General features: G+C 40.9%; 2 protein-coding genes across 2 annotated transcripts; one reads left to right on the top strand and one right to left on the bottom strand.

Moving 5' to 3' along the window:
- The first annotated feature begins 293 nt into the window (after window positions 1–293).
- LOC128610511 (E3 ubiquitin-protein ligase TRIM39-like) lies at window positions 294–8,744 on the top strand. Its single transcript, XM_053629878.1, has 7 exons — window positions 294–432; window positions 3,542–4,125; window positions 4,214–4,309; window positions 4,420–4,653; window positions 4,749–4,896; window positions 7,641–7,667; window positions 7,769–8,744. Exons 2-7 carry the CDS (start codon window positions 3,544–3,546, stop codon window positions 8,311–8,313), a joined length of 1,632 nt encoding a protein of 543 aa, XP_053485853.1. The 5' UTR covers window positions 294–432; window positions 3,542–3,543; the 3' UTR covers window positions 8,314–8,744.
- Window positions 8,745–10,134: 1,390 nt separating this feature from the next.
- On the bottom strand, window positions 10,135–19,887 carry LOC128610515 (Fc receptor-like protein 5). The gene is made up of 7 exons (XM_053629881.1): window positions 19,746–19,887; window positions 19,082–19,354; window positions 18,049–18,366; window positions 17,564–17,839; window positions 16,759–17,007; window positions 11,660–11,776; window positions 10,135–11,377 (listed from the first exon to the last, which is right to left on the bottom strand). The coding sequence occupies exons 1-7, from the start codon at window positions 19,816–19,818 to the stop codon at window positions 11,292–11,294; spliced, it is 1,392 nt and encodes a 463-aa protein (XP_053485856.1). The 5' UTR covers window positions 19,819–19,887; the 3' UTR covers window positions 10,135–11,291.
- Window positions 19,888–24,378: the final 4,491 nt, after the last annotated feature.

The following is a 24,378-nucleotide window of genomic DNA, read 5'->3' as shown; positions in this document are numbered from 1 at the left end:
ACAGCTTTTGAAGCTGTAATCTATGAAACACGAATATCTCTGCTCTCACAGAGGCAAAGTTCCTCGAACTTCTTATAAGAAATCGCCTCCATGTAATACTTCTCTCAATGTAATACACGCATTTCTTATATCATTGACTCCCTTCCATAGAGACAGCAATACACTATGCCTTCGTAAAACTTCTAATTCTAATTCTAATTCTAAATTCTTGATGATTCCTACTAGTCAGTGGTAAGGCTGCATAAGTCTTTCACTCTGCACAACACAGGGGAAACTGCCTGCGTGTTAACACGGCCTTCAGGGTGAAACTTTTCCATGGGCGTCCTCCGGTTTGCTTGTTGTCCAGAAAATCTGAAAGACTCGTGCAGCCCAGCCAGGAGACTTCAAATTGTCGTGGAAATTAGACAACCCTCACAGACTCGTCCTCTGAAGGTAAAAAAGGTTTATTACAGAAAGATGGTTAATACAGGATAGAAGAAAGCTGGAGAGAATAATGAGAGCGCTCTGAAGCCCTTGCACTAAACCACTACTATAGATATGAAACGCAGAGCATGACATAATTCTGTGTACCGATTAGAAGCAGTTTGAGGCAGTTCAAACAGGCTTTGTTTTAGGGTCTTGGACAGACGAACCTTGAACAGAAGAAGATGTTTGTGTCTCCGTAAGCAGATAAACATTCTGTACTGATCTCAGTAGCTGCGTTTATATGGACAACAATAATCCACTCTTAATCCGATTAAGACCATACTCTAATTAAGAAACTACCATGTAAACAGCAATTTTTACTTACCTTAATCTAATTAAGGTCATAATCGAATTAAGCTCTAATCGAATTAAGACAGGTGGAGTATTCCTGTTTTAGTCGCATTATGGACATGTATTACAGACATGTAAACACCTTAATCACAATATTATCTTAATCAGAGTAAGGTCAATAATTAGATTACTGCTGTCCATGTAAACGTCAGTGACATGACATGGCCTTCTTAGGCGTTATCCTCAAATGAACATGAACAGAACAAACTTATTACAAAGTAAAAATGAGTAATTTCCCTCACATTACTCTTATTTTTGTCAGCTGTTGCAACTACAACTGTTACCCTGCTGATGAGCACTCGGGTGGGCGTGGTTAACTATCTGAGCACCTCCCTCTCCAAAAATCAGTTGACTAACAGACATTCTTGTAAGACTCGCCCATACCATCCACCAACCCCGCCCCCCAACACGCCCCGTAAAAATGTGCCAGATGTCAGAAGCAAACGAAAGAAAGAAAGATAGATAGAAAGAAAGAAAGAAAGAAAGAAAGAGTCCAGACGCGGAAAAAAAGTGCATCAGAAAAGTTCGCGAATAGAAAAAAAGACAGCATAACGAGAGTGTTACAAAAGTAACTCCATATAGATCAGACTTACATCACCACTGAGAGATCCACCGAACATAACTGTTCAGAGACGTCGCGCGCGATCAGATGTATTTGTGCTCATGGATAATTTCCTAAATGACTCTCAAGACATTCAGACTGCAGATGAACAACTTTATACCCCACCACTCACTCTAATGAAGACACAAAGAGAACATTTACTCACAGAGCATCACAGCGAGTGGACTGAACTCCATCCTGTCTCTTTCATAACACACACACACACAGAGAGAGACAGAGAGAGAGAGAGAGAGAGAGAGAGAGAGAGCAAATAGGGGCTTGGTTGGCAAAATGGGGAGTCTTGAACAACATTCACACGAGAAATTGTGTCTCTCTCTCTCTCTCTCTGTGTGTGTGTGTGTGTGTGTGTGTGTGTGTGTGTGTGTGTGTGTAAATTCTTCATAGACATGTTTTATAAAGACATATTTAATATCAATTTTACTTCACAGACATGACAGTCAGCTATATTGTGATAAATGATTTAAAGCCAAAGATACGTGATGAAGTAACTACAGAGTTGTGTCCTGATATGGGTGGGGCTGTTTGGCACATACGGGGCTTTTGTCATAAACATATATATGATATTAATATTCTACACTGCGCTCGTACTAAATAGTATACTAAATAACTCTACATTTCTATTTACTACAGAATTACTACATCACTGTGTGTATTATATTTGTAACAACCCAAACTATCTGTGTATTAAATATGGTTTTACTTGTAATTTTAACAAGACAGTGTGTCAGAGCACATTATGAAATAAAGTAAGAAAAGAAGAAAAAGAGAACTTGAAAGTTTGTGAAGCCTTTAGAATTTTCTATCAATCTGCATGAATACGACCTAAAACATCATCAGATCTTCACACAAGTCCTAAATGTAGACAAAGAGAACCCATTTAAACAAATAAGACAAATGAATATTATACTCGGTCATTTATTTATTGAGTGGCAAAAGTATGTGAACGTGTATTGTAATACAGTAGATTGCGAGGCCACAAAGGAACCCAGGGTAACTTCTGAGCAACTAAAAACCTCTCTCACATTGTCTAATGTTCATGTTCATGAGTCCACCATCAGGAGAACACTGAACAACAATGGTGCATGGCAGGACTGCAAAGGGAAAGCCACTGCTCTCCATTAAGAACATTGTTGACCTTCTGCAGTTTGCTAAAGATCAAGTGGACGAGCCAGAAGGCTGTTGGGAAAATGATTTGTCTGACCTTGCCTGTACTGTGATTACACCCCTACTTAAAGATTTGGATTTGTCTGCCTGATTCTTCATTATAAACTCTCTGCATTTGCATCCATTTCCACCTCACTTTGATGAATAATGACACACATAATGCTTAAGGACATTTAATACAAAGTGGGACACTAATGCCTTTTAATTCTTAATTAAAATAAATAAAATGAATATTGTAGTTCAGTGAAGTACATGATTGATTATGATAAAAGCACAGAAATTACAGTAAGTTTTTTAGTGTAAGTTTAGTGGCTCTGTCTGTTATTGTGCTGTTCCTGAGTAATGATATAACTGTAAATATAACAGGAGATTCATTGTGAGTTTTATAAACAGGATCTGTTTCTGGAAAAAATAAACACTTACATTATAAAAGGGAAAATGTTATCTAAATTTCACCTCAATATTTTTATAATAAACTTGTTAAAAGAAGCAAAACCACTCCAAACCTCCCAGTAAATTACAGTTGGTTAGTTAGTTATTTTATATCTGTAGGTGATTAATCAGACTCTACATGGTTTAATCAGACTTTACATACTGCATAATAACCCTCAACCCTGAAATACCGGAAATGCAAATGTACAATTTTAAAAAATAATATAAAGGGTTTTAATATATATTTCAGAATGACTATAATGCATATTTCAGATACTACTTCCTGTTCCTATCAGTAACTATTGTTCATTTTGTCATTTACTAACTGCTCAAAGTGCACTGGGTTTGTCACAGTTCAAGTGGATTTTATGTGTTTACTCACACAGAGAAAGTTATATTTTACTCTAACAGCACGATACTGAGAGCTTTAGTTCTGGATAATTTTCATGAATAATGTGTAAAGTTATCTGTGGTCTAAATCCACTCTCATGGTGTCTCCTGTGTCAGTCATGGCTTCCTCCAGCAGTGTCCTGTGTGAAGATCAGCTCCAGTGCTCCATCTGTCTGGATGTGTTCACTGATCCAGTCTCTACTCCATGTGGACACAACTTCTGTATGATCTGTCTCAAAGAGTTCTGGGACAGCAGTTCACACTGCCAGTGTCCAATGTGTAAGGAGGAATTCCTTAAAAGACCTGAGTTATGTGTTAATACGTTCATCTCTGGACTTGCTGCTCCATTTAAGAAGTCAGTTCAGGTGAAATCCAGCAGCGCTGCAGAAAAACCGACCCAATCTCTGGTGCTCTGTGACATCTGCTGTGAAAAGAAACGTGTAGCTGTGAAGTCCTGCCTGACCTGTATGACCTCTTACTGCAAGACTCACCTGGAACCTCATGAGAGAGTTTCTTCATTGAAGAAGCACAAACTGATGGAGCCTGTGGAGAACCTGGAGGACTACATCTGCCAGAAACATGAGAGACCCCTGGAGCTGTTCTGTAGAGACGACCAGACGTGTGTGTGTCAGTTCTGTACTGAGGGAGACCACAAAACTCACAACACTGTTCCTATAGAGGAGGCGAGTGGAGAGAAGAAGGTGAGAGACTGAAAATTAATGATGCATATTTAACCCAAATGTCACCTTTATTTTTAATAAGTTTATACATAATATATATTTTTCTCAGACTGAGTTGGGGAAGACACGAGCAGAAGTTCAGCAGATGATCCAGGAGCGACTGAAGAAGATTGAGGAAATCAAACACTCTGTAGAACGCAATAAAGTGAGTCTCTTAACTAACCTACACAATAACGTCTTTATAAAAACACATTAGGAGAATCCTGATATAATCATATGAAATAAAATCATTTAGCTCGATGTGTCTCCTGTTAGAAAAACACAGAGAAGGAGAAAGCAGACGGTGTGGAGATCTTCAGTGCTCTGATGCGCTGCATTGAGAGAAGCCAGGCTGAGCTGCTTCAGGTGATGGAGGAGAAGCAGAAAGCAGCAGAGAAGCAGGCTGAAGAGTTGATTAAAGAGCTGGAGCAGGAAATCACTGAGCTAAAGAGGAGAAACACTGAGCTGGAGCAGATCTCACACACTGAGGATCACCTCCACCTCCTACAGGTCAGAGTCCCTCTGTTTCTCAATAGCAGTGCAGCACATGACAGGACAGCAGTCCCCATGCTGAGGGATTTCTCCTCTCTCCTGCTGTACTGTAGATTTACCCGTCACTGTGCAGCCCTCCACACACCCAGGACTGGACTGACGTCACAATTAACTCTCATCTGAGTCTGGAGCCTCTGAGGAGAGCTCGGTCTCAGCTTCAGGAAACTCTCAGTGAGGAAATGGAGAAGCTTGATGAAACTGGTCAGTATTTGGTCAGAGACAATTCAGTCTAAGAATAAATTCATTTTGGTGAAATTTCTAAAGATCCTGGTAACAGAAATACATGTTTTTTTAACACTACTTTTTTTGTGTTTTGGTTTTATTATTACAGTATTTTTTATTTACATGTACAGTGAGGGAAAAAAGTATTTGATCCCCTGATGATTTTGTATGTTTGCCCACTGACAAAGAAATGATCATTCTATAATTTTAATGGTAGATTTATTTGAACAGTGAGAGACAGAATAACAACAAGAAAATCCAGAAAAATGCATGTCAAAAATGTTATACCGTAATTTCCGGACTATAAGCCGCTACTTTTTTCACACGCTTTGAACACTGCGGCTTAAACAATGATGCGGCTAATTTATGGATTTTTACGGGCTAACGAGCTTCATGCCGCCAAAACATTTAGCCTCGTCACATCAGACCAATGAAATTACCGAACAGGTCACAGTGGACCAATGAAACTGTTCGAATTAAATCAAACGCACTCTCACTAAATTCTTCAGATCAGTCATTTTGCGCTTCATGCACACCCCCTCATCATGGAAAACACACGAAGAAATGCATATGATGCAACTTTCAAGCTAAAGGCAATTGATCTGGCTGTCGAAGAAGGAAATAGCATGCGAAGAGCAACTTTTGCACAAGTCTGCCAGTGGATCCTAACAGCGTGGAGCAGTGTCAAAAAATCTACTATCACCAACGGGTTTCGAAAGGCTGGACTGCTGCGTGATGAAGAGGACAGCACAAGCTCAAGGGTGAATTTGCCTCGAGACGTAAGTGACATCGAGAGCGACAACGAAAGAGAGACTGAGGAAGTGTGTGACGAAATACCGCTAATTCTGAGGCTGTTCAATTCCGACACTGAAGATGACGACTTTAGTGGTTTTAGTGCACAGGAGGAAGATGAAGATAGCGATCAATGACTTTTCCTGGTAGGCAACTGTATTTTATTTTTTCAACCAGCCGTGTTACAGGTACTGTTCAGAAAAATGCATTTACGGTACGTATTTAATTAAAAGTTTAAAAAAAGCTTTCTGTGTAACATCTTTCTATGTAAATATCTCATGTTACAACGTGGACACCTGCGGCTTATAGACAAGTGCGGCCTATATATGTCCAATTTTTTTTTTCTTTTTAAAGTTAGTTGGTGCGGCTTATATTCAGGTGCGCTCAATAGTCCGAAAATTACGGTAAATTGATTTGCATTTTAATGAGGGAAATATGTATTTGACCCCTCTGCAAAACATGACTTAGTACTTGGTGGCAAAACGCTTGTTGGCAATCACAGAGGTCAGATGTTTCTTGTAGTTGGCCACCAGGTTTGCACACATCTCAGGAGGGATTTTGTCCCACTCCTCTTTGCAGATCTTCTCCAAGTCATTAAGGTTTCGAGGCTGACGTTTGGCAACTCGAACCTTCAGCTCCCTCCACAGATTTTCTATGGGATTAAGGTCTGGAGACTGGCTAGGCCACTCCAGGACCTTAATATGCTTCTTCTTGAGCCACTCCTTTGTTGCCTTGGCCATGTGTTTTGGGTCATCATCATGCTGGAATACCCATCCACGACCCATTTTCAATGCCCTGGCTGAGGGAAGGAGGTTCTCACCCAAGATTTGACGGTACATGGCCCCGTCCATCGTCCCTTTGATGCGGTGAAGTTGTCCTGTCCCCTTAGCAGAAAAACACCCCCAAAGCATAATGTTTCCACCTCCATGTTTGACGGTGGGGATGGTGTTCTTGGGGTCATAGGCAGCATTCCTCCTCCTCCAAACACGGCGAGTTGAGTTGATGCCAAAGAGCTCCATTTTGGTCTCATCTGACCACAACACTTCCACCCAGTTGTCCTCTGAATCATTCAGATGTTCATTGGCAAACTTCAGACGGGCATGTATATGTGTTTTCTTGAGCAGCGGACCTTGTGCGCGCTGCAGGATTTCAGTCCTTCACGGCGTAGTGTGTTACCAATTGTTCTCTTGGTGACTATGGTCCCAGCTGCCTTGAGATCATCGACAAGATCCTCCCGTGTAGTTCTGGGCTGATTCCTCACTGTTCTCATGATCGTTACAACTCCACGAGGTGAGATCTTGCATGGAGCCCCAGACCGAGGGAGATTGACAGTTCTTTTGTGTTTCTTCCATCTGCGAATAATCACACCAACTGTTGTCACCTTCTCACCAAGCTGCTTGGCAATGGTCTTGTAGCCCATTCCAGACTTGTGTAGGTCTACAATCTTGTCCCTGACATCCTTGGAGAGCTCTTTGGTCTTGGCCATGGTGGAGAGTTTGGAATCTGATTGATTGATTGCTTCTGTGGACAGATGTCTTTTATACAGGTAACAGGCTGAGATTAGGAGCACTCCCTTTAAGAGTGTGCTCCTAATCTCAGCTCGTTACCTGTATAAAAGACACCTGGGAGCCAGAAATCTTTCTGATTGAGAGGGGGTCAAATACTTATTTCCCCCATTAAAATGCAAATCAATTTATAACATTTTTGACATGCGTTTTTCTGGATTTTCTTGTTGTTATTCTGTCTCTCACTGTTCAAATAAATCTACCATTAAAATTATAGACTGATAATTTATTTGTCAGTGGGCAAACGTACAAAATCAGCATGGGATCAAATACTTTTTTCCCCTCACTGTAATTTATAATAATCAAGAATTTAAGTAAAAATAAAAATGTAATAGCAAATAATATTGTATATTATTTTCCAAACAGAAATGAAGAGAATTCAGGAATATGCAGGTTTGTGAGCTCTTATTGATCACATGACTAAATCTATATTTCTTCACTGTTACACACTGTGCAATGATAAAACTGATGTACGCTGTGTTTCTGTCTCTCAGTGGATGTGACTCTGGATCCTGATACAGCGAATCCTTATCTCATCCTGTCTGATGATGGGAAACAAGTTACATGTGGAGACAAGAGACAGGATCTCCCTGATAACCCAGAGAGGTTTAATTATTATGTCATTGCGTTGGGAAAGGAGGGATTCTCCTCAGGGAGATTTTACTATGAGGTGCAGGTCAGAGGGAAGACTGAGTGGGATTTAGGAGTGGCCCGGGAGTCCATTAACAGGAAAGGGAAGATTACAGCCTATACTGAAGATGGATACTGGTGTGTGAGGATGAGGAATAAGACTGAATATTATGCTCTGGACTCTGCTCGTGTCTCCCTCTCCTTGAACGCGGCTCCTCAGAAGGTGGGGGTGTTTGTGGATTATGAGGAGGGTCTGATCTCCTTCTATGATGTTGATGTAAAATCTCATATCTACTCTTTCACTGGTCAGACTTTCACTGAGAAACTTTATCCATACTTCAGTCCCTGCACTAATGATGGAGGTGAAAATTCAGCACCACTGATCATCTGTCCTGTTAGTCAAATCTAATATAAATTTATAAAACTGAATTTTATTTCTTAATAAAAATGAAAACAGTGCTGTTATTATCTGACATTTGTTTTAAGTTAAAAATAAATGATGTTTACATTTTATTTATGTGTAAAATGTAAATGTTTTACTGTCGCTCTCATTGTGATGATCCTCCGTGCTAAAGTGGTCTAATCCTGTCAGGATCCATCATCACTCCTGTAACTGATCTTCAAATCACATTTACTCAAATACATTCTCAATTTTAATTTAAAATATATTTTTTAAAGAACATGTTTTAATTCGGCTCAGATTTAATAATGCAAGCTATTTTTATTGGCAATAACTAGAGAAATAAGTAGAATACATTATTTTCTGTAATTTTCAGTGTTCTGAAGGTTGTTTCTACATCAAATGTATATTATGAATAAAGCGCTAAGAAATAAAATCTATACATTGTTTATCTGGTTTGTTTTATTTTCAGCCTGTGCAGTTAGCTTCCACTGTCATGTATCGTGACGCAACGGAGATAAGGTAGGATGCAATCGCAGGTTAAACAGTTTTATTGTAGAGACACAGGCAGGTAAATCCAATACGTGATCCAAAACATAATCCACAAACATGCAAGAGGTCAGGTGATCAGCAAACAGGCATACACAGGGCTAGGCAGGAATCAAGGTTGTGGTCACGGACAACAGTGTCAATATACCAAACATGAAACATAAACGATAGCGAGGGACTGGGAGCGGAGAAACCAGCATGACTATGACTATGACTATCTATATTTAATCTAATCTACTCTAATATTCCACGCTGTGTGCTGGGAGGCGCGCGGTATATATACAAACCTAATCAGCCTCATAATGGCTGACGGCTGAGGGCAATTCAGACACGTGAAACCATAGCCAACGTCAGAACAGGGAGGAGACATAACAGAAACATAACAAATGCACGTGTCAAAATGTCACGATTGTCAACAAGGGAAAAGCTAACGCGCGCTCACATGCTCCACAGCGCGCTGCTTGAAGGGGAACTCGTGACATCCACATCCGTACACACGAAATAAATGCAAAATGTAAAATTATGTAAAATGTAAAAATGACTGACATTCTGTACAGATTTTAATGTACAGTTAATATTATTTTATTATTATAAACTATTATTTTTTTGCAGACACTTGAGACACATCTCTAACTCAGCTTCACTGAAATAAATATTTACTTCCTCAGATCTTGGAAATCTGTAGTCTGTAAATTCTTTCCTTTTATTGGCTCTCTATTTTTACAGCTTTATAAATGAGGGTGTGTTTCATGTAAATTAGATTAGTTATGAGGGTAAATTAGAGTGGTGTGTGCATAGGATATGTGAATAAGGGAATAATGGGCGGAGCTTGTATTCACGCAACGTCACTGTCGCTCCCCGCAATGCCACGACTGACCACCAGAGGTCGCTCTCTCCTGTGTCTTCATTTCATTTCCTCTAATCATTTTCCTTACCACACTGTGTGAGTTTTAAAGTTATAATAGTAATAATTTTCTGGTGCGGATGCGGCAGAAGATGAAGTATTTCTTTATTTGTAAAGTAACATCTTTCTTTAGGCTAGTTTTGTTGCTGTGATATGCACCATTATGTCATATTATTATTTTTTTATCAAAAGATTCAGACTTTATTCTAGTAATATCATATATTATGACTTCTTCCCCCTCAAAACTGGTAATGGTGGACCTGACCAAAAAGCCTCCAAGCCTCCAAAAGTTCATTTTGGTTTCTAAATCTGATATTCTCTATTATTAGAGCAATATGATGTTCTATATGATATTAACATTTTCCCTGGGTCAGACACTTTGTTTATTCAGTCAAAATATTGGAAAGTATTTATAATTTATGTTTAAGATATAGTGAACCTGTAGTACATTTTGTGAACAATATTAAACCTCTGTTCATAGGCATTTTTAATTTATTTACTTTTATACAGACAAAAATCGAATCGAATCGAAATCCTGAAGTCAGTATTGTAAATTGATTTGAATCGTGACCGGAGCGTATCGTTACACCCATAGTAACTAATGACAAGTACGACTAGCGTACTCAATCACCAGCAGAAGAGCTGAAAGAGCACTTTCCATCACTAGCTAAGTTAACAGATGGTTATCTAACTTATCTACCTAATCTATCCACCGTGTCCCTCAACACATACTGACGTCATTAACCAGAGTAGTTTACTTAAAAAATGTACACAGCTTAACATTAACCATGTATTTTTGTTCACATTTCTTACATCTTCATCATTTTTCTTGTCGAGAAATAAAGTACACATTGTCTTGGTAAAGATTCTTTTTATTTCCTATTTGAAAAAATACAAAATGTTAAAAATAAAATGGTGATATTTAAAAGGCACAAGAGTATTTGCTCAGAGTTTTCTCATTATATTACATGTACTTCACACATCATTGCAACCAGGTTAACTAACGGAGTGAACAAAATGATATATAACCCTTATTATATATTGTGCACATAGTCTTCATCGATACTGGTGCATTTATTTGAAGGTTTTTATTGAACAAAACATTCCAACCACACATCTCCTCACACAACTTCAATTAAAGTTCACACAGCTGAAAAGAAAAGTCAAACCAAATATAAAATACACACCTCGAGTCTGCTCTCAATAACGCACACCAAAATGTTCATCAGTAATGTAACATGAAACGTTTTGAGGTTGTAATGTGCAGGTCACCATGTTGGGATGAAACTCACTCCAATAGCAGACACATTTATTTCACACGTGTTTTTGCATTAGCAACATGTAGGCTTTATTAGAGACTAAACACATGTTCACTTTCACCTCATGAGGAGGTTTGCAGGCTTCAGCTAAACAAACCCAGTCAGAAAGACGAGTGCGTGTAAGATGCTGAGCTACAAACAGCATGATGTTAAAGCGACAGATCAGTATTATTTACAATCCACAAAATGACTCTAAAGCAATTATGAAATGATTTCTACATTAAACGGATCCTCTTTTTATTGATGAACTTTGCTGAGTCCTCTATGACTGCGTTCTGGATTCTGTATTCACCATTGTGAGCTGTTAAAGAAATGAAAAAGGTCATTTGTTTCATTACAATTTTACTCCAGGTGTTTATGACAGAAAAGCAACCGAACTGCATTTAAGTGCCAGTGCCTCAGATGTGTTAGAAAATCAACATCATTCATTCAGTCGTCTTCAGTCACTTCAAAATGTTTTTACTTTTGTTAAATGCTAATAGTGAGTCAAATGATTTCTACTTTTCTTTAAGAGAAAATATTTTTCTGGCAGTAATTAAAGTTAGTTTGTTCATTATGTAAAACATACTGAAAGAGTTGTTACCTCGAGCTCTGTAACATTTGAACAGCAGAATGATGGTCACCAGCAGAGAGGCCATCACTACACTACTGATCAGCATGAGCACTGAGAATGGAGCTTCTACACCTGATGGACCTGACGCTGAATAAAATAATCATTATAATAACACTTTATTCATGATGAACTGTTTGTATGTTTTACTCAAACGGCAGTACAAATAAATCCATGTTCACTCGTGCTCAAATACCATACTGTACATGTACTTACATAAACTAAGCACTATAGATTACTGTCATGTCACAGCAAACCAGTGACTACATTTCCCATCCTGCACAGAGGCCTACAAACATGGCCGCCATGGACTATACTTCCCACACACACGTGTTCAACTTCTCCATAACACTATGCAGACACACCTGGTCCCAATCAAACTCACAATCACACCAAACTATATAAGAGACTTTGTGAACACTCAGACTTTGTGAAGTAAACGTTCAGCTACCTAGTCTCTGTCGTTATCCAAGCCTTGTTTTTGTGTTTTGCCTTGCTGAGTTTTGACCTTTGTTTACGCCTCGTTTTCGATTCTTGCCTTGCCTCGTTCATACCTGTATGTTGATCGCCTGACCCCTTGCCTGTTATTTAGACTCATGATTTGGATTTATCTGCCTGCCTTTCTTCTATAAAGCTCTTAACTGCGATTGCATCTGTCCTAAACTTTCTTTACGTGGATTTCGTGACAGATTACTTCACCTACCTGGATGCAGCAGGAAGACGGAGGAGATGTCACCCAAAGAAAACCAAGCAAACCATCCCAGCTGTGAATTCAATCCAGTTTCCGCAGTGGAGGAGAACCGATCTCCCGGAGCTGTTTGATGGTTTGTCAGGTGATCCTGAATTTTTTCTTGGGGACTGCCAGATATACTTTTCCAGCCTAATGGACCCCAAGCCTGGCGAGAAGCAATGGCTAGGGTTCCTGTTGTCCTGGTTTTGTGGACCAGCACGCCAGTGGGCACAGCGCTTAGCAGCCATGGGATCCTGGGGACTGGAGAGTGTCAATCTGGCAGCCCAGAATCCTGGGCGATCTTTGAGGATCTTGTGGGGATGCCATGCCTCAGAGATGAACTGGACGTGCCGTTTACTACATATTATCAGAAGATCAACGTGGTGACCTCAGAGCTCCAGCTTGAGACCCACGAGGAGGTATCACCTGCTGTGCTCCAGCCAAAGGTCCATGTGGTGACCTCATAGCTCTAGCTTGAGACCCATGAGGAGGTCTCACCTGCTGAGCTCCAGCATAAAGTCAAGTTCCTGCTAGAGGTCAGCGAGGTGACCTCCCAAGCCAAATTCCTGTTCGAGGTCGAAGTGGCGACTTTTCAAGCCAAGTTCCTGTCAAGAGTCGAGGAGGCGACCTCTCAAGCCAAGTTCCTGTCAAGGGTCGAAGAGGCGACCTCTCAAGCCCAGTTCCTGTCCGAGGTCGAAGAGGTGACCTCCCAAGCCCAGTTCCTGTCCGAGGTCAAAGAGGCGACCTCTCAAGCCCAGTTCCTGTCAGAGTTTGAAGAGACGACCTCTCAAGCCAAGTTCCTGTCAATGGTTGAAGATTTTGCGAAGTAAATGTTCAGCTGCCTAGTCTCTGTCGTTATCCAAGCCTTGGTTTATACCTCATTTTTGATTGTTGCCTTGCCTCGTTTATGCCTGTATGTTGGTCACCTGACACCTTGCCTGTTATTTCGACCACGCTATTGTCTCACGATCTGGATTTATCTGCCTGCCACTCTTCTATAAAGCTCTTAACTGCGATTGCATCCGTCCTAAACCTTCTTTACATGGATTTCGTGACAATCACATTATAAGATTGGCAAGATGGCGGCGCGCACAGTTGCAGCGACTCACGGCTCTCCTTTTCAGTGCTCTTTTTTGTTGTTTTTGTATTATTTCTTTATTACTTGTTTGTGTATTATTGGTTCTGTGAACATTTGCTATACAAGCAAGAACCTTATGGATATTGGGGACCAACACCAAATACCTATTTCGAGAGTCTTTCATCACACGCACGACATCCCAGACGACATAGCGAGATTGCCGGGCTCTCCGTGGATTGTTGTCGGGTCCAGAAGGAGGCACAGATGGAGGAGGGAGAGGAAGCAGAAGAGGGGATGCAGGTCTCGTGTTATGTTAAGGTTAAGAAAACAACCACACAAGCCACCTTTACCGAGCCTGTTTCTCTCCAATGCCAGATCCCTGGTGCATAAAATGGTCTATTTGGAATTACAACTAGCTGGAAATCGCTACATTCGTGATTGTTGTGTTTTGATTATTACTGAAACCTGGCTTCATCCGAGGATACCTGATGTTAGCATGCAGCTAGCAGGTCGTACTTTGCTCCGCTGGGACAGGACTGAGGACTCCGGTAAGGGGGGGGGGGCCTCTGTATGTATGTGCATGAGAACTGGTGTAATAACGGAACAATGATAGATAAACATTGTTCCCCTGACCTCGAGTACATGTCTGTAAGATGTTGGCCCTTTTTTCTACCGAGAGAGCTAACAGTAGTGATTATCACGGCTGTGTATATTCCACCCGACGCCAATGTGAACACGGCGCTCTCTCTCCTGTTGAGCATCATAAACGAACAGCAGCGGGCTTACCCCGAAGGTGTTCACATAATTGCAGGAGATTTTAATAAGGCGAACTTGAAGACTGTACTCCCGAAATTTTATCAACATGTTAAGTGTTTTACTAGAGGGGCGAACACTCTGGATCATGTTTACTCCAACATTAAGCATGCGTATAGAGCCATACCACTCCCCCACCTCGGCCAATCAGACCATCTCTCCCTCCTGCTCTCCCCTGCCTACACCCCCCTCAGACGCAGGGTCACGCCCACTACAAAGACTGTTACCACCTGGCCTGACGATGCATTCTCCAAACTTCAGGACTGCTTCGAACAGACAGACTGGGATTTATTTGAACATCAGGAGCTAGAAACATTAACAGGAATGGTACTGGACTATATCAAGTTCTGTATTGGAAATGTGACTGTGGACAAAAACATTCGGGTTTTCCCAAACCAGAAACCTTGGATGACCAAACAGGTCCGCACACTCCTCAGAGCCCGTGACGCTGCCTTCAGGTCTGGTAATAGAGCTCTGTATAGAGCCGCTCGTGCCAACCTAAAAGGTGGTATTAAGGAAGCTAAGGCGGACCATAAAAGGAGCATAGAGTCCCACCTGGCCAGTAAAAATAAACGGGAGGTGTGGCAGGGCATACAAGACATCACAAACTACAGAGGCCGCAATGCGACAACAGGAGACCTGAGTGCGATTCTGACAGAAGAGCTAAACTGCTTCTTTGCTCGCTTTGAAACATCACAACAACAACACTCATCTGCTCCAGCCTTACCTCCACCCTCATCTGGCTCCCGCACCAGTCCAGCCCTGCCTCCATCCCGTCCTGGTTCCTGCACCACTCTACTTACTGTGAGGGAACATGATGTTAGACGGATGTTTCTGGCAGTGAACCCCAGGAAGGCAGCTGGCCCAGATGGAGTACCTGGTAAGGTGCTCAGATCGTGTGCTCACCAGCTTGCCCATATCTTTACCAGAATCTTCAATCTCTCCCTGGCCCAAGCAGTCATCCCACCCTGCCTAAAATCAGCCACAATCATTCCAGTGCCAAAGAAGTCTCCCACCACTAGCCTAAATGATTATCGTCCTGTGGCCCTCACTCCAGTTATCATGAAGTGCTTTGAGAGATTGGTTCTTCAGCACATCAAGGACTACCTCCCCCCAGACTTCGATCCTTATCAGTTTGTATATCACGCAAACAGATCCACAGAGGATGCTATCGCCGTAGCTCTCCACTCCGTGTTGAGACATCTAGAGCAGCAACAGAGCTACGTCCGGATGCTTTTTGTGGATTATAGTTCGGCTTTTAATACAATCATTCCGGATATTCTCATCACCCAATTGGTCACTCTTGGCCTCCCCCCTCACATGTGCCTGGATAAAGGACTTTCTCACTAACCGGTCTCAGACAGTGAGACTTGGACCCCACCTCTCCTCCAGTCGCATGTTGAGCACCGGTTCTCCACAGGGCTGTGTGCTGAGCCCCCTCCTGTACTGTCTCTACACGTCCGACTGTAGTCCGGTCCACAATAATAATCTTATCATCAAGTTTGCTGACGACACCACAGTGGTCGGACTCATCTCAAAGGGAGATGAGGTAGCCTATAGAGAGGAGGTCCTGAACTTGGCAGCCTGGTGTTCAGAGAACAATCTGGCTCTAAACACTAAGAAAACCAAGGAGATCACTGTGGACTTCAGGAAGCACAACACTGAGCTAGCCCCCCTTTTCATCAATGGTGAGTGTGTGGAGAGGGTCCACACCTTCCGGTTTCTTGGTGTCCTTACCTCTGCAGACATCTCCTGGACGGACAACATCACAGCGGTTATCAAGAAGGCTCAAACGCGGCTACACTTCCTGAGGGTTCTCAGGAAGTACAATCTGGACCCCAATCAGCTGCTGACCTTCTACCGCTCGTCCGTAGAGAGCCTGCTGCCATACTGTATCACTGTGTGGTATGGTAGCTGCACCGCGGCAGACAGGGAGAGGCTTCAGAGAGTAATAAGAGCAGCACAGAAGATCATTGGCTGCCCTTTCCCCTCCCGGATGGATATTTACACCTCCCGTTGCCTCAGCAGAGGAAAAACCATCATTAAGGACAGCTCTCACCCTGGCTCTGATCTGTTTAATCTGTTGCCCTCAGGGAGACGTTACAGGTGCATCAGAACAAGGACTAATAGATTTAAGAATAGTTTTTTCCCCAAAGCTATAACCATTCTAAACACATACATGTACTGATTTCACAGTATAGGTATATAGTGTCTCAGAACTTATTTATTATTTACTTATTTCGTGTTGTTATATATATTTTTTTTATTTTATTTTATTTTACTCTATCTTGTTTATTTTATGTACATGTTGGCACGGACCAAAAAGGAGTGGCTCTTAATTTCACTGTACATGTGTATAGTGACAATAAAAAGGCATTCATTCATTCATGAAGATACTGAGTTCAACCCATTCAGTCACAGTTGTAATTAAATATTGAAATGATTTCTCACCTCTGACTGAGACCCAGCTTTTCGGTGACCCTCCTCTCTCTGGGTGTTTACAGTGGTAGAAACCTTCATCTGACTTTGAGACAGTATGGATGATCATCTCTCCTGTTGTCTGTGTCTGGAGAACTGATCCATCTTTATAGAAATCAGCTCGGAGGTTTGAGGACTTTGGGTATCGATTTAAACAGCGTAGAGTCAGAGGATGTCCCTCAGTCACAGGATGGACAGGACTCTCCAGGATCACATCACCATCTAGAAAACAGAAAATCACATGCACAGCAAAAAATTATAACATGAATATTTCTTTATACAGACACTGACAAGTTATCTTTAGTTGAAGGTGTGTAATTCTATAATAAAATAATTTATCTGTAATATAATATTAAGCCAATACTGACTGAAAGTTACAGAGACTGCAGTTATTTAAGCAAACTCTGATCAACACTACTTGATTTCAGTGTGAATCTCATTAGTGTTATTGTGTTTGTGGTGTTGAATTGGATGAAAACTCTTTAGGAGTGTAAAACTAGAGTTGTGTAGAGTCACATTACAGCCTCATTCAGTGTTTTACCTGCTCTACCGTAGCTGATTCAGCTCATGAGAGAAACTCCACTGTGCCGTTCTGTTGCTGTCTTCAGGTAATATTAAAATGACAAAACATTCAGAACTTTCAAAACATTACTGAGATAAACCAGTTCAGTGTGTCTTGTTGAACAGTTCTCCCAGTTGGAAACTCAGAGTTCTGAATATTCTGTAATGAGACATTTCCCTTTTCCTTTAACAATAAACACACTACATGAAGACTCACCATGCACTGTGATGTTGACAGGATTACTGTTTTCTCCAGATTCAGACTCACACCAGTAAACCCCAGTGTAGGATGTGGAGAGGAAGCTGATATTACATGTAGATCCTGTAACTGATCCCCACCATGAACAATCTGACCCTCCCTCACTGTGTGTGTATCGACTCACTCTCCATCCAGTAGAGTTACTCTGGTCCTCACAGCTCAGTGAGAGAAAGTCTTTAGTAAAGTGTTGAGTTCTGTTGTGATTGATGATCAGAGAGACTGGAGGAGATTCACCTTAAACACAAAACAATTCACATGTGTTATTATGATTGTGTTTTCATGACATAACTTACACTGAACACATTTACACCTTGTTTAATTAAACAGTGCTATTTGAATGAGAATAATCCTCTACCAGTGCTTAGGGCTATTCAACTATTTCATTTACACATACACTATATTCAACACTCCAACATTACACTATTGTTGTTATTTTTCCTCACCAGTGATCCATAGTGGCTGTTCGTTGCTGTCATATGTGCGATAAACTCGTTCTAATCTCTCTGCACTGCACACATAAACTCCTGTGTGATTAAGAGCAGCAGGACTGATAGTGTAGGAGTCTCCAGATTCTCTGATGATGTCTGAGAGGGACACCGCTCTATACCAGAAAATATCTTCATTGTGTCTGTATGGAACAAATGTGTCCCAGCTGAATGTCCAGTTTGTAGAGGAGTCTGTAACCTCACAGCTTAGAGTCACTGAGTCTCCTTCAGTCAGCCAGCTCTGTGGAGATACACTCAGTACTACCTGTGGGCCCTCTGTTACACAGGAAACACACAGTTATAAATCTGTACATTTACTTTATACACAATAACAATCTTATGAATGTGTAATGCAGATCAACTGGTTACTGAATACAGTATGGATACAAAATTGAACTATTTTTACATCATATTTCCAACTAAATAAAATCATATTAAGGACCACAAGTGAATTGAAAGATTGGGGGAAAGAAGAGCTAATCTCTGTTATTTCACTAAAGTGTGAAATAGAGCAATAAACGTGGTGCCTTGAACTTAGCTGCTGAAAAAAAAATGTGTTAACGATGTAATTGTTTATCAACAAGGTAAAAACACTGTAAACACTTGACATTGGACTAATGTGTAATGTGGCCCATTACAAAAAAATACTTTAAATATCAGTTTCATGTGCATAGCATCATTATTCCTACTATGTATGCACAGGAAGGAGTCAGATTCTGCCAGGGAGTAGAAATTTGGTACAACACTGAAAACAATTAAACTACAGCTCCTGGTGACTGGCTTGGAGATTTAAACATGTTTTTTTAAATAAATTGGAAAATTTGATATTGCAGATGTTAATCTTCAATTTATTGCATTACATATAATTATTGCATCATCCTAAATGTTTATCACACATCACATTTTTTCTCCATATTGTGCATCAATACTCACCACAATTATACTGTAAATGTAAAACTATCAAATCCAGATGTTACTGCAACAGACTCACCTGATACAGTCAGAGTAACAGCATCACTGATCTCTGAGCTCTGTGAGCCATTGCTCTGTCCTCTGCAGGTGAAGTCACCACTGAGAGAGTCTCTAACAGACCAGATACTGATCTCCTGCACTGTGCTGTCTTTATAGAATGTGTCATTATTCCAATACCAGCTGTATGTCCACTCAGTGTCTCGTCCTCCCTGTACGTCACATCTGAATATAACAGTCTCTCCTCTGTTCACATGTGTATCAGGCTTTATGGACACCACAGCTTTAGGACTCCCTGTAAAAACATTCTAGTGTTAATAAATTATATATAAAGTAAACCCCAAGTGTACAGAGGTGAACAGGGTCATTTAACACATATTGTTGCTCAGTCTTTTCTATTTTTATCACACTATTCATCACAAGTAAAAGTAATTATTTACAAAAAAAAACAGTAAATAAAGAGTGTGTGAATGCACCAAGAGCACAAAGTGAAACTAAACATGAAATAAACTGATATCAGAGTAAAGGTTAAAAGGACTTCCTTTCTGCTAAATAAAATGGTATTGATAAAAATCTTAACAAATTGACAAATCCTGCATGGTACAGTACAAACACAACCTTCTCAGCCCCAATTAAATATCAAACATGTACACAGAATATAGAGAAAATATAAATATATAAATCACCTTGAGCATGTGGCACTGGTATAAGTGAAATCAGCACTAAAAAGAGAAAAGAAACAGAACATAATGAAAACATGGAAAAGATTCAGTGTGTGATTGAAAACAGCACATTTTAGACACACGGATCTCAAAACATTAAATTATAGGATAAATCTGACCATCTGAAAGAAATACAATATGTTGAGCTGTTTCGATAATAAGTAAAGTATAAAACTAAAGTACAACAATGAGCTCAATCCTGTTCTGTGTGTGTTTCAGTAAATAAACAAATATGTTTCCTCAGATATTATTACTGAAATTTGGACTCAGTGCACACATTAATCTGAACAGTAGGATATAAAACCAATGGACTGTAACACTTTTTTCTGCACATGTCCTAATCACAAAACCTTTTCACCCAGGTCTTTAACATGCTAGAATGTTAATTGTGGTTGAGACACATGCAGAAGAGAGACATTTCCTCCCAGAGGGTTTCATCTGATTTCTCCAGTTTCTTCCCATCTGATTGGCTACGCTAAATTTCCCCTAGGTGTGAATGAGTGTGAATGCATGTGTGTATGTATATATATGTGTGTGTGTGTGTGTGTGTGTGTGTGTGTATGTATGTGTGTGTGTGTGTGTGTGTGTGTATATGTGTGTATGTGTGTGTGTGTGTGTGTGTGTGTGTGTGTGTGTGTGTGTGTGTGTACGGTGCACTACCATGGACTTGTGTCCTATCCAGAGTTTATTAAGGGATTAAAGTGGACTTTGGAAGGTTGTGGAAAAGTGATTGTGGTGAAGGTTGCCGTTTCAATTAGACCTTACACAGAAAAAATATTATATAATTAATACGAAATGAAAAATCACACTGCAGCATGCTATCTCAGTGTCCTCGCTATTACACAAAAACAACAAACATCAATGCCGAATGTGATAGGTTAATGTTAATTTGAAAAAAGTATAAATATAACATGGTGGTACAGTGGCTTAGTGATTCGTGCATTCGCCTCACACCTCCAGGGTTGAGGGGTCAATTCCCGTCACTGCCCTGTGTATGCAGAGCTTGCATGTTCTCCCCGTGCTTCGGGGGTTTCCTCCGGGTACTCCGGTTTCCTCCCCAAGTCCCAAGACATGAATTATAGGCTGATTGGCATTAACAAAGTGTCCATAGTGTGTGAATGTGTGTGTGATTGTGTCCTGCGATGAATTGGCACCCCTTCCAGTGTGTCCCCTGCCTTGTGCCCCGTGCTGCCTGGGATAGGCTTCAGGTCCCCCATTACCCAATAAGGATAAGTAGTATTGTCTCGATCTCGCCGGCAGATGGCGTTGTGGCGACAACGTGCACGAGCAGCTTCAGAGCGCACATGTGCACGTGCTTGAATTGCGCATGGACATTAAAACTGTGTCAAGTGTTGCCAGCTGTCGGCAATTAAGAGAATGCTGACTGGATATTTAAACCCCTTGTGTTGAAATAAAGCAGAGAAAGGACTAATGGAGAAAGGACTAATGGAGAAAGGAGTAACGGAGAAAGGACTAACGGAGAAGGACTAACGGAGAAGAAGACAGAATGAATAATGGTGCCAGGTTGTGACGTTGCCATGCTGTGTGTGTTTTCCTGTTCCTTAGTTTATGCCATGTCCTAGTTAGGAGTGTTCATGCTATGCCAGAGTTAAGAGTGTTTATGCTATGCCTAGTTGAGAGTGTTTATGCCATGCCTTAGTAAAGAGTGTTTACGTTATGTCATAGTTAAGAAGTGCTTATGCCATGCCATAGTTAAGAATGTTTGTGCTATGCCTAGTTAAGCGTGTTTATGCCATGCCATAGTTAAGAGTGGTTATGCTATGCCTTGTTAAGAATGTTTATGCCATTCCATAGTTAAGAGTGCTTCTGCCTCACCATAGTTAAGAGTGTTCATGCCTTGTCATAGTGAATAGTGTTCATGCCAAGCTGGAGTTAAGTGTCTTTGTTTAATGAGTGTTCTTGCCAAAGTTTAATGAATGTGTCATACCTGAGTTAAGCTAGTGTTTCTAGGCACAGTCCTGTTCTATGTTTGGTGCTTCATGTCTCATCACGAGTTGAGGGATAGGTTTTCTGTTGCAAGTCTTTAGCTTAAAGTCTAAATAAAGACATCACTCCTGGGCTTACTTCCTGTCTTGAGTCCTGTTTCATAACAGGTATAGAAAATGGATGGCCGGATAGACAATTTAAACATAAAAATATGTGGTACTTTGTCTCAGGCCTAGGAGCGGATCTGGTTCCAAAAATGTTCTTTTTATTCATAAGAGCAGAATATCTAAATAAGGTTGCAAGTGTCAGGCAAAAGCAGAGTCAAGAAACAGGCTATGTTCAGGCAATAAGTAAACAGCACGGGGTAGACAAAACTAGAATCACATGTCAAAACCAAAAGAGCAATAGGGTCAGTCCATCTCAGGTGGTCCAATAATTGCAAAGTTGGTTGCTCTACCATTTTAGTTTGCCTTTTTTTGAATGATTATATCTAGGTATTGTCATTGCAAAATCACCAGTTGTTTTTTTGTTTTTTTTTTACACAAAGACAGCCATCTTTGTGTCATGGCACACAAGAAATTTTGGTTATACAGCTGTTTACAAAAACCTCCTTTCAGCTTGAATATCTCTGCTGGGGGCACTGATACTGTGGATAAATATTCTGTCCACTACACAGTTACAATTATACTTTGTTACAAAATTAAGTGTACTTACAACCAATTGCCCAGATGAAGAGTAAAGTACCACACGGAACCAGAGAGTGAGGATAAGCAAAGGTCCAAGTTTATTGCTCCACCACACGAGATCCACACAGTTTGAGACGTCCCAAAAAGTGATCTAAAAAACCAGAGCTGAAGCTCTCCTATTTATACGGTTTTCTTAGGGTCAGGATGACCCAGACACCAATATGGTTAGAGTTTGCTGTCCCCAAACACCATTACACCTGCGAGACAAAGCCATTCCCAGAGCCCTTATCTCATGGAGTTCGCTGTTCCCAGAGACCCTTATCTCACGGAGTTTGCTGTTCCCAGAGACCCTTATCTCACAGGTGCAATCCAGCCCCAATACCCTTATCTCCAGCCCATCTTGTTTTACTCTTTAAAAAAAATAACCTGACCTTCGTCTATGTCCCTCCTGACTGGTTTATCGTGAGAAAGGATTTCTCCACACCTTCACACACTCCTGACTGGGTTTTCATGAAAAAGGATTCTCCACACCTTCACACACATTATGAGTAAGTTTTTATGTTTGTTCTGCATTTCTGTTTTATAATGCTTACATGTACATTACCCTATAATAGTTTATCTCTGTTTTCTGCATACACACCAGGCCTCTGTGTGTTTCTTTGCCTGTACTCCCCCCTTTTTCTCCATTATGTCAAATAGCAGTTCTAGGTTTCAGTGTAAATAAATCTAAATGTTAATTCTAAATCATCAGTGACACATCCCTTATAGAGTTCATTCTCTCCTATGTGTCTCAGGTGAGCATCAGTCTTTCTTATCTCCTTTACTGGAGGGGCTGAATTTGGATCTGAACACTTACTATCAGCTTGTGCATCTCACTGCTGACATCACTATGCTGATCGAAGTTCTTTGTACCCCCTCTGGGAATGCAGGGTTCCCCCCACCTCTTAGATATAGAATCTGCCCAGCAAATGTGTGAGTTTATGCTTCTACTCAGACAGACCCTCTACTCACTGTCCAACTATCAGACTGATGATGACACAGCCTTCTCTGATCCTGGCTCTGACCTCTCTCCCCCTTTTTCACCTGCCAGCCCTGAATATTCCCCTCCGTACACATCAGCTGGCTATCCCATGTCCCCAGCACGTATCCCTTTTTACCACCTGTTTTCCCCCTTTTGTTCTACCTCGCCCACGGATTACCATCCCACCAGCCCAGTGGATTCTCAATAAAATTACATACTACTCATACTTGGTCTCCCTCGTGTTTATTTCATGTCTGTTTTATATACAACATTTCCCCCTCTGAGGCTATAAAGCCTCACAAACTGCCTCAATTAAGCGGGTATCTGTGGAGAAATTTGTTCAGCCGCACCCCTTGGCCGTCCCCCGTTAACTGTCGGAGGATTACTCTAATGAAGCCATAATTATGGCAGTCATATGTGTCATCACATGGGTCTCTGACTGTAACTACTTCCACACTACACTGATTAGGGTAGGAGCTGAGGAGGGTTTGTAGACTTGGTGGGAGATGTGCTAGCGTCGTGCGCCCAGGGGCCTCAAAGTAGATTGGCAGCTGGAGAACGGGCCTTAAGGCCCCTCATCGTCTGCTCTGCGCTGGACCCATGTAGCTAAACCTAGTCATAGATCCCCTTATCTCCTTCTCCCCTTTTTTTTATGCTTCTCAATTACTACGCATATATATTGCTTTAAACCCTAACTACTTTGATTACACGTTGATTAACTTTGTACCCCCTGAATAGTGATTATTACTACTACTGTCCTTAGTATGAGTGGCTAAATACTGAGTAAATATGAGAAATAAATATGAGTAATGAGTAAATACTTGATTGGATTTATATGTCCCTATCTTTCTTGTATTTGTCGGGACCACGCAGTGTGCTGCTTCTCCCCAAAAATCAAATCTCCCAATCAGGGGTGGGTGAAAAAACCTCTAAGGAAGAAAAA

Source organism: Ictalurus furcatus, chromosome 7 (genome assembly GCF_023375685.1).
Source record: "Ictalurus furcatus strain D&B chromosome 7, Billie_1.0, whole genome shotgun sequence".
NCBI classification, from domain to species: Eukaryota; Metazoa; Chordata; class Actinopteri; order Siluriformes; family Ictaluridae; genus Ictalurus; species Ictalurus furcatus.
This window is presented reverse-complemented; position numbering and strand designations above follow the sequence as displayed.